We start from the raw sequence: 20,220 nt of genomic DNA on the forward strand, positions 1-20,220 counted from the left end.
TGGAGGTCTGCGCTCTCCAAGTGCTTTTCTAGCTTTATTTTTTGTTTGTTTGTTTAACATATATATCATCAACTTTTAAAAGTTTGTTTTAACATACACAGTGAAGTTGCGATTTCATTTTTTTGGTCTCAACTTGCCACATATGTTGTACATAGATTTTCACATTTCCAGTTTATCATTCAAGCGCAATTTCACCTGGGTCTCAAATCTTGATAATACAAATAATTGTATGTCTAACTGATCATTATTCAAGTTATTCAACCAGAAATAACAACATATTTTACACTATGATAACAGAAACATTGTATGTTTGTCATTACTTTTGTTCACTAGCAATGAAAAATTGAGGTGATGACATCATCAACTCATTTGCATACAAATATCAATAGCACCAGAACTGATCTGCAAAAATTAGTGAAACTTCACAATGTCATAATTTCCCTAATTTTTTTTTTCAATTTTGGTTAGAATTTTATCTTTCTCACCAGACTAACTTATAAGTACACTTGAATTTGTCTTTAAAACTCAATTTTCCCACAAATTCTCTGAGTTTTCTACCTTTTTAGAAGGACGAGCAGACAGGCCTGAATGCTTTGAGAACTTGCCTAGCTTGCCTAGCTTGCCATCTAGGCTGAGCTGGGGTTGCTCACTGTGCGACCTGATTGTGAGTTGGCACGACCTACCCGCAGGTCACAACATTTTTTGAATATGTCCAAACCCTTGCAACCTTATGCGACCTCACCTTTGCGGCCGCTAGCTACTGCAATCTGGTGCGACCTTTGGTTACCCACTGTGCAACCTCACCACAGCTCCCAGGAGATCGCTACAGCTCGCAGGCTCAGGTCACACAGTGGGCATTGGGCTTTACATGGATATCTCACAGGCTTAGAGACTAAGTGGCAACCTGGCGGCGACTCGAGTCTCACTGGTCATGGAGTGGTTGAGATGTCTCCATAATGTCTCCTGAAAACTAGAATGGTATCTAGGGAGTCACGAGAGAATTGTACATGTTTGATCTTTTTTTGAGACTTTTTCCAGTCTTCAGCTGGTCCAGGAGACATCTCTGCAACATCTGCCAGACTTTCCCACAGCCTTGCGGGAAACTATTGGCGACCGACTGGAGACATCAAGGAGACATCTCCATGACTTCCGGGCAAATAAGTTATCACCTTGTTCGGCAACATCTCTGACGTTGCCCTGGAGTCACCTTGGTGACAATGCAAGCCATTTCTTGATCATTAGAGTCGCAGGAGTCGCTGCAAAGTCTCCTCCATTGAGATACAAGCAGGCCCTTTACTGACCCTCTATTCATTAAATCTTGTTCCAACTTACATTAACTCACAACCATACAGTTGTTCAAAACATGTTTTAAGAGTATCAATGACTTGTATGCTGCTAATATCTGATATGGATATTTTTTTTCTCATCATATATCAAGTTCTACCTCAGTACAACCCTCCCCCACATAAAAAACAAACAAACAAACAAACAAATCCACCCCATACCAAAAAAAAAAAAAACAATTAACTCACAAACAATTCATACTGATCTCCATTTTTTTTTTGCATCTGTTCTGTTCCCCTCTTCTACAAAATGTTAACATTTCTGGTGGTGCGAAAAGCTGTTCAAAAATAAACATTCTTTTTATAGAGCGACGTCATCTTGTTTATACTTTCACATTCATGACCAATTCTTTACATCATGAGCCAAGTGCATATGTGCTGTTTATACCAGTCGTGAATGAAAAACAAATGTTATTTGAGAGATTAGGTGAAATATCTCATTCTATACTTTGACCTTGAGCTGAAAACTTTGTCCCCAGAAACAAGGCAAAAACACAAAAACAACCTGTTTATTTTGTACCATTCAATTATACGCACACCCAACTTGATTGGGCTAATCTATTTACACCTACAAGTTACTGCAGTAAAAAGGTTATGGTGTATGGACAGACCAACATACAACCAGTCATGCACTACCTCTTGCACAGCCACATGGCAAGGGTAAAAAGAAATTTGGCCCACTTGATACAGTAACATAAACCCTTCATCCTACCTTTTGTTTGTCTCTCATTGAACCTCTGCCAAGTATGGCTATCTTTGTGCCTGTCTCCTCCTGCAATCTCTTTAGTGAGTTTCCTCTCGGGCCAAGCAGCTTGCCTACAAAGTTGAACTGAGCATAAGGGGGAAGATAATTAACTCTCTCTCTCTCTCACACACACACACATACATAGAGCAAACAAGTCCAAGTCTTTTTTCAACTTACATACCAGACCAGAGTATGATACCCTTTTTAGTAACTCATGCATTTTTGACCTGCTCCTGGCCCAAGCTATAATAGCCCGCGCCAAGCAGTACAAATTGCGTTCAATAACTACAGCAGAGCCGTGCTACTTTTATGATGACCCAGTCATGAACTCGGCCACATAAGGGATAACTCCTACGGTAACTGAATGTGTGGTCCAGCGGAGGCACGGCCAGGGAATCGTGACTTTTGATCGTGGAAGGAATTTTGGCTGGGTACTGCTATTGTTCATAAACCCTTTGGTCAGTGCCTGGTGCGGGCTTGGTGCCTGGCATGGTGCTGATAACAGCCAGTGCCAAAATGGTCCGAGCTTGGTGCGGGCTAATTTGGCCCGAGTTATTCATCCACTCAAAATTTTATGACTTAGTCTGGGCCTGGCCCTCATCAGAGAGTTACTGAAAGGGGTACAAGATATACTACTACAAGTCCAAAATTCCAAGACAAAAAAAAAAGGGGGGGGGGGGGCTTTCATGAATGATGATATGTGTGTTTTCCATCCCCATGTTTTTGTTTTTTTATGACTTACTATGACATTGTGTATCTCTGACTCAAGGACTCATAATCCATCGATATTCTCACATGAGTACAAATCGCACTTGGCTTCTAATTGGCAGAGGCTTGAAGATTTACAAGAGTTATAAAATAAACTACAAATGTCTCAAAGAAGACTTGTATGCTTCCACCATATTGCATTATTCTTCCAATACATACGTAGTACATCTTGACGATGCAAGATGGCAGTTTTCACATGATTGGCAAAAAATCTAACCGATATGTTTGACAGCACAAACCCAAAACATGTTTGAGTGGTTGTGTTACTTGAATCAAGTTTCATTTGGATGACAAAATTGTTTTAAAGAGCAAGTATTCAAGAATTTGAGCATTTTCACTTGACCACTGACCCTTGTCCTTTGACCCCATGATCCACAACTTTCTTCAAATATTCAAATTCATGAAATTCTTCCGTCGAGATGTTTTCATTGCAACTGATTGACAAATTGCCCTACATTGACGTAAATAAGCACTGAATTGATCAGTGGTTTAGTAGTAGCCATGATACGCCCATGATTTTTATCATGGCTACTACTACACCACTGATCAATTTCTTCAAATTATCACTAACTGGTAATATACATAAAAACCCATTTTCAGAACAAAAATTTTGAGCTTATTTTAAAAAAGAATGGGAAAAAATAGTGAAATTATAGAAAAATTTTCATTCAAAAACAAGCAATCATTAAAGTTTAGTATTTTAGCCTGACCCATTTCTGAGATAAGGAGAAAAAAGTTGAATTTTAGCTTTTTTACTTGACCTAATGGCTCAATGGCCCCAAAAGTTTCCTGGAGAATCTTATCTGGTAGATACATACACTCACAAAGTTTTATGAATATACCTCAGGCTTTGCAGAGACAGGAGAAAGGGTGAATTCTTAGAATTTGACCTTGACCTACAACCTTTGGAGCATGCACCCACAAGATGACAGGCACAGTTTTGTCCACTCATATAAGCTATGCCAAGTTTCACTTGGAAAGTTTCACTTGGAAAGCACAAATAGTTCTTTATCCTGTCTCTGTCACAGGTCGATTTCACTGGCTGTAAACTACCGTATTCACCAACGATAAGGTCGCACTATTCTTAAGAAAAATAAAGCAGTTAAGTCTGGGTGAGGCCTATACGCCAGCACTAGCAAATTACTGTATTGTCTTTCCAACTCAAGAGAATCACCTGCCTGACCGACGCTTATAATCATGCATGGGACTATGCAATGTGCCGACTGTTATTGTTATTGTTAGGAAACACTCCTGTTTTTCATCACCAATGTCGGGATGCGGCTTATCCTGCGTTGTGGCTTTATCGCAGGCAAATACGGTATGCCACCAGAACATTCGGACTGATTTAATCGGTCCTATTTTGACTGACGGATCACTCCAAAGGCTTTGGTGCTACCACTTTGTAAACTCATTTGTGATTGGCTGATAGTGTAAGGAAATGTATGGCAAGAACTAGAAATGTCGCTATGGCGACTGGTATGCCTCCGCCATAATGCATGATTCTCCTAATAGGTCTATAGTACATGTGGACAATGTGTGATTACATTTTCACAAAATTGGCAAAATATTAAAATGACATGTTTGTCACAAATATGTATTGAATGTTTACCTTCCTTGACCTATGTTTAATTGGATGAATAGGAGAGCATGTACTTGGGGATTTAAGAACTTTAGCTTGACTGTGACCATTTCATAAGTTTATGCACTGAGTAATTTTCAAGGTATGGAGAAAAAGCGCAATTTCTGTATTGAACAGTAATTTGTTATCATTTTCATCTGGCCTTTGATTTATAAGAGAAGCACTGTCAGGCAGAACATACATAAATTCAGCATGTACTAAGTTTCAAGATAACTTGAGCCACTTCCGAGATATGGAGAAAAAAGTAAGTTCAGCACTTTCACTTGATCTTTGACCTTTTGACCTTTGACCTTCTTGGCAAAAAAAAATCCCAGAGAATCTCTATTGGGTTAGACATGCATACATCAAGTTTTAAAAAAAAAAAAATATCCTGCTGGCATTGCATAAATATAAGGAAAATAGTAAGATTTTGAAGTATTGCCCTTGACCTTTGACCCCTGACCTTTGACCCCATGAACCCTAAATTCCCTAGATAACCACTGCCAGTCAGTAAATGCATATACACTATGTTCCATGAAGATACCTTGAACAATTTCCAAGATACAGAGAAAAAAGTGAAATTTTAACATTTTACTTGACCTTTTGACCTTTGACCTTTTGACCTCATGACCCCAAACTTTCACCAGAGAATCTTAATTGGGTAGTACATGTATACACTAAGTTTCAAGAAAATATCTTCAGGCATTGCATAGATATGGGGGAAATTATAAAATTTTAAGCATTTGACCTTGACCTTTTGACCTTTGACCTTGAGCATGTGCACCCAAAAGTTGATAGGCACAACTTCACCCCCTAATACACATACATGCCAAGTTTCATTAGGATACCTCAAAAGGTTTTGGTAGTTACCCTGTCCACAAAATTCATTACGGACGGAAGGACGGACGGACGGACGGACGGACGGACGGACGGACGGACGGACAACCCGAAAACATAATGCCTCCGGCACCACTTCGTGGCGGAGGCATAAAAAAGGTTTGCTCCTTCAACCAACCAGGAAAGCCCTCTCAAAGACCAAGAAGTTGTGGGTGCCTTGCTCATGTTTATATGCATACAGACTGTACGTGTACTGCTAGTTTTGTTATAAGTTTCATGTGAGGAGAGCCTTCACCAATGTGTATGCGTTGGGTCTCTGGCTGGGGCCAGCAGAGCAGGGTGCAGGAAATAATAGAGTAAGCTTCCTGCCTGAAGCAGCTGCACATTCTCAAGGTTGTTCAAAAGCATGTTTGACTGTTTATCATCATTACATGATTAACCATCATTATCTCAAACTGTAATGCAATGAAGGTTTATCAAAGAGAAAATAACTACAGTGACAGTTCAATTCTGTTTCCATTAGGGGAGTGCAAAAATTGTACTTGTAGTGACTAGTGTACACCACTGGAGTTAGTGTGAAGGCTGAATATTTCTACATCAATTATTACATTATCTTGTTACTCAACTGCAAAATTGCAGGATATGAATAATCTGAATTACATGTTAATTAGCATTAATCAAGTTAGATTTTCATCCTAAGAACATTTAAGCATGCTTTACCTACTTTCAGGAAAACATTTCCTCCATAAAATTTTAAATTATGTTAAAATTATATTAAGATGTGTGTGAAATGTTGAATGTAGATGTTGTAATTGCACAAACTTTCATTCATAAAATGAAAAGTACTCATATTGGGAAAACATCACATCATCTGTAAACAGAATAAATTCTCTACAACATTTGTAGTACATAGACCATTAGACCATGTTGGGATACAAGAACATGTTGTGTGAAGAAATAAGGTAGTATTATGCAGAAATAAGTTCACAAAGATAATTGTGTGCCATAAGAGGGTGTCCTTCCTGAAATAAGAGGATGCCCTCACTAAGATTAATATGTAATATTACAGTTTACACTTTAAAGCTTTAAAATGATGTATAACATGGTACATTAATGTCAACAATAACAATCAGAACTGGCCATCAACAATGCATGTCTGCGAACTACAAAATGCCTGGAGAGTTGGCATGGCTTGGCCTATGTGACAGAGCTACCACGGTTAACGCATGCCATCCGCAAAATCGATTATGGATGGCTGGATGGATGGACAACCCGAAAACATAATGTCTGGCGTGACACTTCGCAGCAAAGTTAAAAAAAAAAGAAAAAAAAAGAGGCTTACCTTTGGGTGTTCTTTGACTGGTATAGCAACTTTGACACAAAGTTTGACAGGTTTCCCAGAGCTGACATCAATCAATTTGGCATCGACTCTGTTGTCTTTGAAGTCCCCTGCTTCATCAACCTTCTTTTCTGTTCCATTTTCAACCCTCTTGATTTCTACATGAATGAAAACATGTACAGATATTTGTTTAGCAAATAGAGAGATTCATGACCGCATACTGCCACAATTACTCTATACAGTTCGACCTCGATTATCCGGCCTCCTTTTATCCAGAAATCTCTATTATCCGGACGCGTTCACGCAGTGAAGGACTTTTTTTTTCCATCCAAAAATTGAGAAAAAACAGTGACTTTAAACTCAATCAAAATTTCTACAAAACTCACACGACTTACCTACAATATTCCTGACAGAACTAACATAAATTCACACCACATTATCATCGTAAAAGTAAGCAGTTATCACCACCGTTGTGGGGTACGTTACCTGCCTAGCTGCCAGTGCACTGGGACGGCAGCTTGGACGGCAGCTATATACATTAACATTGTGTCTCCCACATCCGGCCAATTCGCTTATCCGGATGAGCGCCGGTCCCGACATGGCCGGATAATCGAGGTCGAACTGTATGTTAACGTGAGGCATAGCCATAGCATAGGCTAGGACTACATTCTATCAACTGAATGTATCAAACTAGGCCTAATTACAGATCTATGGAATTTTCTAACTTGGTTAACATCCCAAATGCCAGACACACTGGCCTAGAAAGGCTCTATGCCCACTACGGTTCGCACTGCCACTGTTCATGAGCGATGACATCATGTCTCGCTCAGCACACCGCACGCACCATGCTGTTTAGGGGTCGGGCTAACTCGGACTACAGGACAACTCAGACCACCCGTCGAAGGTGGGCCGAGTTGTCCCGCTGGTTGGAATCGATAGTGTTAGTAATCATTTGCGTGTGTTTGTTCTCATTTTGTTTTAATTATGTCTTTTCAAACCTTAATTTTGATGGAATTGTGTTCAGCAATTTTTTTTCAAGATATTTCACAATTTTTGGGGGTATAATGACATAAAACTGATTTTTCGGACATTTTTTTCGCGGTTCGCGATCGCCATAGGCGCACATTAATTTTCTGCACAGTGTATGAACTCGGCCCAGTAAGTTTGAACTGTTGTTTTGTCAGTAAATCTCCATAAAATTATCCCTTTTATCATGCGTGAAGATCTATTTAGGGTGCCTGAAACTAATTTCATTTTTAAGAAGTGTGCAGTTTGCATACAAATGTGTTAACGCACTTGCATCAGACCTGCACACACGGCCTTGAGCCGTTTTTTTTTTAAGATTATCAAACATAACACTTGAAACAAGTAAAACTGATATTTCATCCTCTGATAATCTCGTCATGTAAAAATTAAAATTCTCACCTTTCTCTTCCATGCAGTTTGTGATGAAAACAACTCATAAATTTATGGGAAAAAGCATACATTTTTAGTATTTTCCATCTGGCAACCCGACGAGAGTACTAGCGATGAGTCGCCAGCAGCGTGCAGTTTGCATGTGTTAACGTACTTGCATCAGACCCACATGCACAGCCTTGAGCCGTTTTTTTTAAAAAGATTATCAAACATAACACTAGAAACAAGTAAAACTGATATTTCATCCTCTGATAATCTCGTCATGTGAAAATTAAAATTCTCACCTTTCTTTTCCATGCAGTTTGTGATGAAAACACCTCATAAACTAGAGTTGGAATTTGTCAACACTGACAAATTAGGTGATCCGATCTATTTGGAAATCAATGATTTCAGTCCTGATCCCAATAGGCATGACCATACAGTTTTCACCTGAGTTTAGGGACATTGGTCATGTGATGTTTGGATTCTCATTTAGAAAAGGGAGTCAGACCTGCCATCTTTGGTGCCGAATTCCGTATACACTAACGAAAATACAGAATGAAATATATTTGACCTTAGACCTCACTCTGCACACCCAAGATGGCATCTAAGCAAAAAGTGGTTATTTTGCAAAATGATTCTTGTAACATGGTCTTTGCATGTGCAAAATATGGGAAAGATAAGAATGTATTCACCAAGATACATGATGAAACATTTATGACCTTTGACCCTAATTTACATACCCAAGATGGTGTCCGATCAAGTAGTTGTTATTTTATGAAATAATGCACATGACATGAACTAAACATGTGCAAAATATGGGGGTGATAGGGGTTGTTTTTCTTGAGTTATTGCAAAGAAAGTTGCAGAAAGAAAGAAATATCTCAATACATCAAAGATAAGCTTTGATTTCAACCAAGTTTTTTGACGTGATCCTGACACCGTATGAAAAAACGAAGGGCACACTAACGATAGCGCAAAGTCTCAGCTACAACATATTAAAATCTGGGAGAAATTCACCGAAGGGTAAGTGAGCTAGTGCTCGATAGAGATAGTCATGTCAATTTTCATTTCCAGAAAAACTGCACTCCCATAGAGATAACACGTAAACTGGTCAAATTTGACAAGGTTACTTTCAATTCATTTTTACGAGGTGATGCCGTCATCCCATCAAAATTTTGATACTACATTTATGAAAGAGCATTTAATAAGCTATTTAACATACTGCAATTTGGGGGAAAATCGGCAAAGGATAAGTGAGATACGCTCGAGTGAACTTGAAATTTGATGACGTCATTTTGAAAATGTACTTTTTTTTATTTCATTAAGAAATTTGATATCCTTTAATCATTTTTCCAGCATCGCCAACCCACGAAATGACATGTACAACTCATCAGCTTTCAGAATGTGTAAAGAAAATGGGGGGGTCACCGTCCATCCTGACGAGTAAAATCGGATTTAAAATTGGCAGTTTTTTTTTGCATAGTTGAACTGTATATCGCCATTGACGCGCGCGCGGAATTTTAACTTTGACGGGCCCGTATGACGTCATATTGAGTCGGATTGACTTAAAACTTGGTAGAAATATTCCTTGACATTTCAGACATCCGATCCGTGTGAAAAAACAGGAAATTTCTATTGCATATAAGCTGTGCGTGCGTATATGTGCGCGTACCTACGTCCAATTTTTTCAATTTTTAAAAAAATGCTCCAAATGGTATGAAACGTGTGCAAAAAAAATTGAGCTCGATTGGAGCATGTAAATATTTCAACGCGCGAATATGAGTAGAATGCACTTGACTTGAAATATATGTGACGTAAATTTCATTGAGAAATTCTATTCCATTAATGAGATATGAATGAAAATGTGTTTTCATATAATGACATCAAAGTCACGGTCGACTGATCACTATGATTTTATTAGATCTGTCGTCTTTGGGACATGATACATATACGGTATAAGTTTGAAATTGATAGGTATAAGACTTTCTGAGTTAACCTCTGCACAACTTTTGAGGAGAAATAAAGAAAGAAGAAGAAGAACAAAGAATCAGTACAGATACAGAAGGTGATCCGAGAGGATACTCGGATCACCTAATTTATGGGAAAAAACTTACATTTTGGTATTTTCCATCTGGCGACCCAATGAGTACTAGCGATGAGTCGCAAGCATGCAGCTTGCACATGTTACAATGCACCTGCATCAGACCCGCGCAAACAGCCTTGCTTGCATACCGTCAGGTTCTCAATCAAGCCACCCATGCACACCCCACAACACATGCAATTCACCATTCGCTAGTGCTCTCATAGGGTCGCCATTGGACAATCGTTTTGTCACTGTTGAGCTGCCACCCTTATTTTCTCCCATTTTTCAAAACACACCCATCATTAAATGGTTCAACCCAATGCTGTAAAATGCCAAAGTTCAAAATGATATGTGACTTAACTACCCTCCCTTCAAAAATATTGCCTCCCCTCTATGAAAAAGTGGACGTGCCAAACCTGTAATGTGAGCACACTCTACAGGTAGTGTGTGTGTGTCAAACGCAGTACCAAATTCAAACACATGTACATGTCCATAAAGTTCTTGCCGGCGACACAGACATTTTTCACTGTGATGGAGGGAAATATTTTTTACTTTCACTCGATGTAAAAAAAGAGTGATACACATGAAATAATAAAGTACGAGAGGGACAAACAGCGACAGGTGCATGAACGGAAATGGGCAAATTGTGCACTTTACGGCCCTACATTATCGGTGCGAGATTTTACCTTAATCAAGCAGTGCATGCGAATTTGTATACCTATCAGGCACCGCGGGTTCGACAGCATGTGTTCCAGTACAGGGCTGTGTGCATGTGTGTGAGATTTTGCGTTGGGATGCAGTGTGTGTATAGTATGTGTCAATGTGAGTGCGTAATGAAAGCACTTATGGTACACCACATGAATGCTCTAATGCCCTTCCGTGCATTGGCACACAACGGAAAGCAACCAGTGGTAAACTGTCGTCCTTCATTCATGATTTTAAATGAATGGACGCTGCATTTAATATTACCTCTAGCAGGGGATCAACAATTAACCTATCACAAAGGACATTATGTCCACTGCCTTGGTGAAATTATTCTATGAAATAATGCAAAAATCCAAAATCTTATCCCAATTCGTCAGTTTGTTGTGTTTATATCGTCTACACAGATACCCGTTTACTTGCCCGATTTGGCCCTGACCAGACGCCGTGCAAAGCAAGCACTCGTGTACAGCAACAGGGCTGTGTATCACACACACAAGTCTCGCCCACGTGGGTGGTTTGCGCAATTTGTGACGGGGTCGGGATGGATGACGGAGGCATAAGAATATTCACGTAACTGTTCTGGCTAGCCAGGACGTTCAGAAATGAAAGGTATTGTATCACAGACTTACTGCTAACTTTCTCACATTTTGCGCCATGATCATGATGATCAATGATCATGGCAATTTTCTGTGATGTAACATTCCTCCAGCAGAGAGCAAAGGCATGCAATCTCGCGATCGCACAGTGTTCAATGTGTCAGCTACCACGCAGCTAGAAGCGCAATGAGTGAGGCGGCACAGGCTTTTAGTGACCTTATCACTTGTGAAATGGCATTCTATACAGCAAGAGAAGCTCGCCAGGTGCTAACTGCGACCAGCCCTAATGCAAAGCATTGGGCCTGCGCATTGAAGGATTTTGGATCTGGAAAGGCGTAGTATCGCGGTTAAATCTAACCTTATATACTAAAAAATGCGTCAATTTGAATACTTAACGATGTATTCCAATTATTGACAAGAGGATATATGCTGAACATAATAGTCTGTTAATAGTCCATTTCTGTCTTAATCGATGACTTTGAATGATTCGGTCAGCAGGGTTCTCCAGATCGACAACTGCTCACGAAGACAGAATTTGAAACCTTGGGCAAGTCGGTAGCACTATAGCCTTTTTGACCAGGCACTCTTGCTGCGCGACATCGTGTGGCGCCCGATCACTCGCTGCTGGTGTGGGCACATTTCACTCAAACCCTTTCGCTCGCCACTACACAGCGCGCAGCGAAAGGGCCTGGTTCAAAGGCTAAAATCATGGCGACTCTCATGCGTTATTCATATCGCCACATCAATGCCTAAAGTGCCACGCAAAGGTTGCATCGAAAGCCAAAGAATGATCGGGAGGTACATGTATGATGGAGATGATCTCGTAGAAAAAGAGTCTTTTCAAGACTACATGGGATAAATGTGGAAATTAACAAGTGAACGTATCATGAAATCATAAGATGAGAAACGTATGTACATTATAAAAGGGGGAAATTACAGAATACCGGTTTTGCGTCATATAAATTAGCATACTGGTGCGTATAAGAGCCGCCTCCAGCGGCTCTCCCTTTCCCGTCGTCTGGGGCCCAAAAAAAGGCCAGAAATGGAATGGCCATCAAAAAGTAGGTTGACCACACAATTTTTATGAAAATTGAGTGGTTTCGGAGGAAAACTGCTCTAAATCAAGACAATTCGAGTAAATCAACGATAAAGAAAATCGAGCTGATTCTGACGGAACGATTTTAAACGTGATCACGTCATCACAGCTGGCAGCCCTTCTTCCTTTCACTCTTTTCGACACAAGTCATTCACAATCAATAACGCTACACTAGTTTGGCAAGACAGCGCGTATACGCTTATTGTCATGAGACAATTGCGTGCTCAACTGCTATACGTACTTTACACTGTACTAGTAAACATGCGCGCGTTCTGCAGACTCAATACATGCTACCACTGCCACACGTACACATAAGCTATTATGTGTACTGTTGTATTGACTGCATAGAGTCAACATGGTGGGCTGTCAAGCGCACCCAGACAGTGCGTAAGCTCTACTGTAAGCTAGCACCAGCAATTAGATAAGTGATTATTTTCTAGTCTCACCTAAATTTCTATCGTTTTCTAGGATACGGACTATCCTCAACTCCTAAAAACGTGAGCATACATCAGAAATTCGGGTAAATTTTTACGGCTAGTCTGGACTAGCATCGTCAGGATCTAGAACTACATTGTTATCGCTATCGAGGGACATCCCCCCCCGAAAACCCCCGAAAACCACGTATGAATACCACACTCTCACCACACAGACCAAAGAAAACACACGTAAACAAATGCAATCGTCGTCAGCCAAATCATGGACAGTATCGCAAATCGGATTAATATTTTTAATGGTTGCTGTTGGCAAGCGTAATTACGCTCTTTTTAGAGCGATTTGCGCTATCCGTGATTGGTTGCCAGTATTCTGTAATTTACCCAAAGTAAGCCTTTTGCTGGTAAATTACGAATCTTATAGTTGCGCAAAAATTTGTGTTCCTTTTCCAACTTACAGAGATAGCACTCTTTTGACTCAGGGCGCTCCCACAGTATAACTGTGTACAAGGAGCACCCCGGGGTTAAATGCATCCTACATTGAACTAAGTGTGTGTATAACACTAGGGTGTCGGATCGTGCGCTACCTACCCTCGGACGTTCTTGCACCCTATGTTATAACACCCAACTCCCATAGGACACAGTGCAAATGCGCATTGCACCGATTTTGGCATGCGATTTTGAGCCGGATTTCGCCTTTTTTGCATTTTACACAGTCCATGCTGATATCAAATCCCAACAAATTTGGTATCATATGAAAGAAGAACTTTGTCTCTATATCGTATTAGAGCGCTGGTACATGAATCCGCCAATAAATTGGTGTAAATGTCGTTAGAATAATGTTTTACCCCATATCTCAGCGTCTGCTTCAGTACTTGCACCAGCATGTAGTATGTGAGTAGTAAGCAAATAATCAACGTTGGTGAAGGTGATGGGACAAACTATCACTTCCGAGGCGATCTGGATGTAGCTATCTTTCCGAAACGCAGCTGAGGAAAGATAGCGTACACATTCAGATCGCCGAGGAAGTGATAGTTTGTCTCATTGCCTGAAACTAAAAGTTGATTATTTGCTTTATATTCCACATCTAGGGTCCTAGAAATTCCCATTTTATTCCACATCTGAAACCGTTTTAGCTGTCTTTAGGTATCCTTAGGGCTTAGGCTACCTGTGCGTGTAGATGACAAAACAATGAATTTGCTGCGCGCACCGCGCGACACTGAAGTGAAAGTGCATTGCACTGTGTACTATCAAGTGACCTAAGTCATATGATAGTCCACAGTGCAACGCACTTTTATTTCGCGCGTACTCATCTTGCATTAGGACTGAGTGGACTGTGTGGAGATCAGTGAAACAAAAGGGGCTATCAACATAGAGTGTAACGAACTTTTCTTCTCAGGTGATGTGATGGGCAAAACTACGCTTCATCACGTGATCAGCTCTGGACCAATCCTATTGCAACATTCTTAGTATGTGGAATATAATTCAGGATATGCTGAATCCGATGGTGAGGTTAGTTTTTCGCTAGCTCCACGTCTTGGACTGTGTATTTTGCCTTGAAAACCACCCTTGCAATGATTTTCAAGCTGCAGCGAACGTCGTAGGCGCGGCTTTGTATGCAAGGATCCTTGGTAACTTTCGCGCATTGAGGCTCACGCATATTTAAATTCAACACACAACGCAGCCACATGGCGTTTACAGCGCGAAGCAGTATCGCGTGTGTGCATGCTGTGTGTATGACGGGCGTGTGTATGCTGTGTGTGTATGTATATGTCAGGCGTGTGTGTATGCATTGCCGTGCTACTTGATGCAGCTTACACAGCACGCGCTATCGTCGACTGCTCGCTTGCACTCGACTGTTTCTGCATGCTTTGCCCGCTTTTTTCACAGCTACAGTGCACAAGTGTAGCACTGTCGATGCCATCCCGGATCCCATAGCCCAGCCGGGCGGCGTCGCATGCACCACCATGCCATGTTTGTCACACACTGATTCACACGATGTATACTAAACCTGTCTCCTCGTAGGTACGAGGTGTACAACCACGCTTCCAATCAGTAAGACGCAAACGCAATGAGCTGTAATAATCACATAATTAACCACGCAAACAGATAGATCCGCAGCTCTCATGAACAGTTGATTTCTGCCATAGTAACGATTATCATGTAGGTCTACGCATTGAAAGACACAACTGAACAGTCCTGTCTGGGGGCGACTGAACAGTAAACTGTGAGTACGATCTGATCAAGTATCTACCGAATGGGGCCTACAATTTTTTTTTCCTTACTGAACTTCAAATCGAAGTTATTTTCAAAAGATTGCGATATGGCATTTGGCAATATGTATGAATGGTGGTAATTTATCATCAACATATCATGGCATGGCGCAGAAAGTTTTCCGCATGCATAGCATATCACGCTCGCAATAATGCAGCTGAGAGGTTGATTAGATTGCGTGGCTGGCGTAGATCTAGTACAGCATGCTGTAGCTCCCTGTGTGTGTGGAAGGTATCGGTAGAGAGTTACCGAGCAAGCATGTACACACGCGCTCGCATGCACACAGCACGTGCAGCGTGACGCCACAGCAGGGGGAGTGGCTTCCGCGCTTTTTACGCATATTTTCTAACCGCTGTACACTCATTATCTGATCGCTGGAGATCCACACGCGAATGCAACTTTCGGCGTTGTTTGCAAACATGATTTGGACACATTTTTGTGCGTTCTTGTAAAAAAGTGGGGTAATATTGCTGTGATTGCTCGTAAAAAAGTGGGGTAATATTGCCGTGATTTGAAAGGTAAATTTCTCGAGATAGAAACATCATTTCGCCATGAAATTTGAAATATGTCGTAATGAAGTGATTCTCTTTCATATGAAATAGTTCACAATCCACTTTTTAACTAAGGCCAAGTAAAAAAAAGTAGTAGTTGCTCGTCCTCACGCGCGTCTATTTTAGCCGCCGCATGCTTTTTTTTTTGCTATTTACTATTTTTTAAAATTGGCTTTAAAAATATCAAAAACTGTTGTTTCTCGTCCCCGCCCGCACCCCTTTTTGATTGCCGCATCAATTTTTTTATATTTACTATTTTTTATCCGGCAGTTCCCGCTGCGAACCCAGAAAATCCTCCGTACCAACTGCGACGGTTTACAGTGAAAATTACGTAGGTCTACTTGTACGTACATACGTATTTACCAGTACGTCTCAGTGCCTCAGCTCACCGTGGTACGGTAAGTATCATGCATGTACGTTAGCCTTTTTCGAGTCGACCAGTCTTTTTCAATAGAAAGTGCCGTGTGATTAAACGTAGCGATGATTGTGAAGGATGTTTGCTGTGTGTAAAATGTTAAATGCTTTGCCATTGAAGTCATTCTAGCGAGTGGTTCGCGCGATCGGTACGTACGCGCGTGTGTACAATGTAAATGTAACAATGTGCAGCATGCAGCGTGCAGAAGTTGTACTGATCTGGGACAACTCGCCCCTGAGACAGATCGTATGTGACGAGTTGTCGCGCTTATGAATCAGTAATTTATAAATCACCCTTTCAAGTCTTGGAAGTATCAAATATTTCATTCGAGTTAGGTTCAACATGAAATTATCCTTGAAATAAACCAAATCCTTTTAGATCAGAAAAATTGAATTTGTTTTTATATATGAAAATTCGCATCTCAACTTAAGCGATTCGCTCATGAGGGCGACCTGTTCCGGGCGACATTTCTCGCGGGCGAGCTGTCTGAAAATACAGAAAACGTTGTTGCTATGCGCGCAACACAGTGAGCTCACTAGCGTTTTAATTTTATAGCTAGCTTATCATGGCTGTTCGCCAATTTGAAGGAATTGTAAAAACAATACAAATAGCGCAGCAGGCATATGTACAGTGGAACCTCGTTATAATGAAGTCCATCGGAACATGAAACCTACCTTGTTTTATCGGGTTTCTTGTTATATCAGGGTCAAAACACATGAGCTTGAACCAGTAACATTAACTTGTCATATTCATACAAGGTTTTGTTTTATATCAGACCTCTTTCACTGTATTCATATGTTGAGCATGCTTCACCTAAGTGCCAAAATGGAGCCTGACATGGCTGCTCGATCAAAAATAGTAAATAGTAAGGACCTCCCTCATTACTGCTTTCAAACAACCCGGACGAGAAACTACTTCGTCACCTAGAAAAATCCCCCCTTGAAAGCCACGAACAGATAGCCGGGCCGCTGATTGGCTGATCGCCCGGCCATCTGCTTCCCCTCACAGCGCAAGATTCACTTCTCCATGGATCGGTGTGGTGTACACAATGCGTTGCACTCTACATGCGTGCTTGCCGTCGTGTTACATAGCGGTTATGGCGGCGAGCTCGGCTGAAGAGCTCCCGTCAGTACACAACGCTACACAAACCATACAATATGGCGACCAATTTGCATTGTGGTGTTGAGCTTCTTATGTGTGTCGCTCCACACCCGTACATGTTGCTACCATTCAAATCGCATGAATTGATACACACACACCAACAAATACATCAAACTACTTCAAAAATTCATACCTTAAAATCATGTAAAAATATGACTTATCAAATCTCAAACACAATGATAGCTTCGCTGAATACATGGTTACACCGAAGGAGGAAAATATTTTGCCAAAAATCAAAAACTTGAGGTAAAAATGCAGAGTTTAGTATCAAACTGTTCGGCCGATCGCACTGGAAATCGTCGCACACATATGTTATAACGTTGTGGGAAAATATGTAAATGACAGGGGTAAAGAGCCAATGATGATGCAGCTTCGGTGTAGCTCCCGATTCATGAATGAAAAATGACGTCATGCTAACGCGAGCAAGGGCAGTAGCGAATTTCACATGTGTGGTTTTCAGGGGCTTAAAAAAAATAATAAATATCTAGTGAGTACCTCCCTCACCACTTGCGTCAAAAAAACCCGGACGAGAAAATTTCATTTTTCTTTTTTAAATAGTAAAATAGTAAATAGTAAGGACCTCCCTCATCACACACTGATCTCAAAAAACACGGACGAGAAACTACTTTCTTTTTTTACTTGGCCTAATTTGATAAGTTACAAAAATGCTCCAGACACCCTACCTAATATTATAACACACGCGCTAATAATACGTGGCGTGCTATGGGCGGCGAAGTAATTCACTGCCTATCGTTGGTTCGCCAACCCGGGAGTACATAGGAAATACATGCAAGTGTAACGTTAGACTAAGTGACATTTCGAAGTCAGTGGCGACAACCTGGTAGTAAATTTAATTGACGTTAAGACTAGATCTAGACGGTAGACCCTAGTCTAGATCTAGATACTTTTAATTTAAAGGCAATGTATACAACCACACGCATGTGTCTTTACCATCCAGCCACACGAGTGTTGTTGTAGCCATGGCCTGAGTCGCGGGATAAAGCAACACTTATGTGTAATGTACATATCCACACACACGGAGAAGCTTTCGTAGCAGGGAACATGGCTGTGTGTGTGGGGGGTGGCCGCGCCACACATCAACACGTGATATGATATACAGGGTACCACCGCAAAGCGATGAACCTACATCCTACTCCTAGATTAACCTCATTTCATATTACCTCACCATCTAGACAAATTTACTTTTTTTTCATTTTAAACTTTATTCTCATTTTCTTTATTTGATAAGATGAATTTATAATCAATAGCAAAGTTACATGTGACTTTGGACTTTGATTTACGATTGATCATGCATCGCGTCATTATTGAGATTTCGCCTTCGTTCGTTAAGGTAGGCCTACGCGCAAATCGCGCACCCGTTACTAGCGTTCTTCATTCAGCACTAGATGGCGCTCTCGCGCATGTACATCGTTTTCTACACACACAGTGTGCTCAGTTTCTGAGCCCATTCGCGACGATCACTAGCTGTAGCAGTCATGACAGGGGTGCATTGATATCATTCTTTTCAAAAGTAATACGGCCGCACTGCAAACAACATGTTCGAATCACAAACCTGAACTACTTTTGCCATCCTGTATGTGGGTTTGCGTCTGCTACCTACCGCGAGTAGCCCGAGGAGGACGATCTGTTCGGCATGCTAAGTCGAAATTTCGCACTTATTTGTCGTGACCTTTGGTGTATTTTGTACTTAATCCACATTGCGCAAAATATGGCAGTATTGAAACTTGACTTTTTTCAAAACTGAAGTGTTTTCTGATATTTTGAAAGGAAAATTTACCGCGCGAATTAGCGCATGTGGCAAGAACAGTACACGAAATGGACCTTGCAATGCCTGTTTCAGTGAAATTGGCTTGCCCGATCGGAGCCCGTGAAGAGCTTCGCGGTTGCTGCCGCGGGAGTCGCTATGGGCGTTGTGTGATTTACGACTGCCCGCGGACGTCGGGCGCTGGCTCAGCTCTCTACTTATGATGATCGGCAAATTGTAGCCACTAGGGTCGCTAGGGCGCTCGCTACTATAATAGGAAAATCGTAAACGCGAAAAGTTATTAAAATGCAAGATTTTTACAAGAAAATGAAAAATCGACAGATTTCAACACTTTTCATGTGTACTGTATATTACGTATCAATCTACGGATAATTGATGTCATTTCATGGCTTGGTGTACATCTGATTTTTATATGAATTTAACTACCGTTACCTAGCATACACAGGCAGCCGGCACGCGGGTCCCTGCTGGGGCAGGCGGCACAACTGTGCTGGATAGGCTGCAGCTGCGCTGAGCGATCGCTAGCACCCAACAAGATACGTCACGATGTAACGACTTTTAGGGCCTATCACCAGCAGTCTAGCGATGTCAATCCGAAGTCCCCCAATTTAGCGGCAGTTGTATACTTTTGACTTTGCTATCAATATTCAATTCTAAACCCATCGTATCAAGCAAACATGATGAGAATGGAGCGAAAAAAAAAATATATTTATAAAAACAATATCAGAGGGTATGAAAATGAGGTTCGCCACTTTCATCGCTTTTGTAAGCAAGAAGCAGGTTGTGTGGTGTTCATATTAGGGAGCTTTAGATTTTAGACGCGCGGACGTTCAAAGGAAAAAAAACATGTTCTGAGCGTGCGCAGTAGCGAGCGTCAAGTCGATCTATTTTGAGCTTGCGTCGCCTGAGTTTTTCACAACGCGTACTGGGTTATTTTTACGTCCGCACAGTTTGCAACGTAGGGAGCTTTTTCATGCACTGATCATATGGGGGCGCGATTTTATTTCTTATACGTTGTGTCCCAGCGTAATCTAAAGCTACTTTTCTACACGACGCAGGGGAGAGGAGAACGTC

General features: G+C 41.1%; 1 protein-coding gene across 6 annotated transcripts in view; it reads right to left on the bottom strand.

Moving 5' to 3' along the window:
* LOC139732673 (KH domain-containing, RNA-binding, signal transduction-associated protein 2-like) overlaps positions 1-20,220 on the bottom strand; it is a 61,184-nt gene that overhangs the window by 38,687 nt on the left and 2,277 nt on the right. For all 6 annotated transcript variants that reach the window (XM_071643528.1, XM_071643523.1, XM_071643527.1 and 3 more), the window contains exons 2-3: positions 6,654-6,808; positions 2,056-2,172 (exon numbers count right to left, since the gene is read on the bottom strand). In XM_071643528.1, coding sequence (XP_071499629.1) covers positions 2,056-2,172; positions 6,654-6,808 — 272 coding nt within the window. The remainder of the gene's footprint in view (positions 1-2,055; positions 2,173-6,653; positions 6,809-20,220) is intronic.

The sequence above is a fragment of the Diadema antillarum genome, unplaced genomic scaffold (genome assembly GCF_040938485.1).
Source record: "Diadema antillarum isolate AM-2024a unplaced genomic scaffold, OU_Dant_1.0 seq00000442_RagTag, whole genome shotgun sequence".
Taxonomy (NCBI): domain Eukaryota; kingdom Metazoa; phylum Echinodermata; class Echinoidea; order Diadematoida; family Diadematidae; genus Diadema; species Diadema antillarum.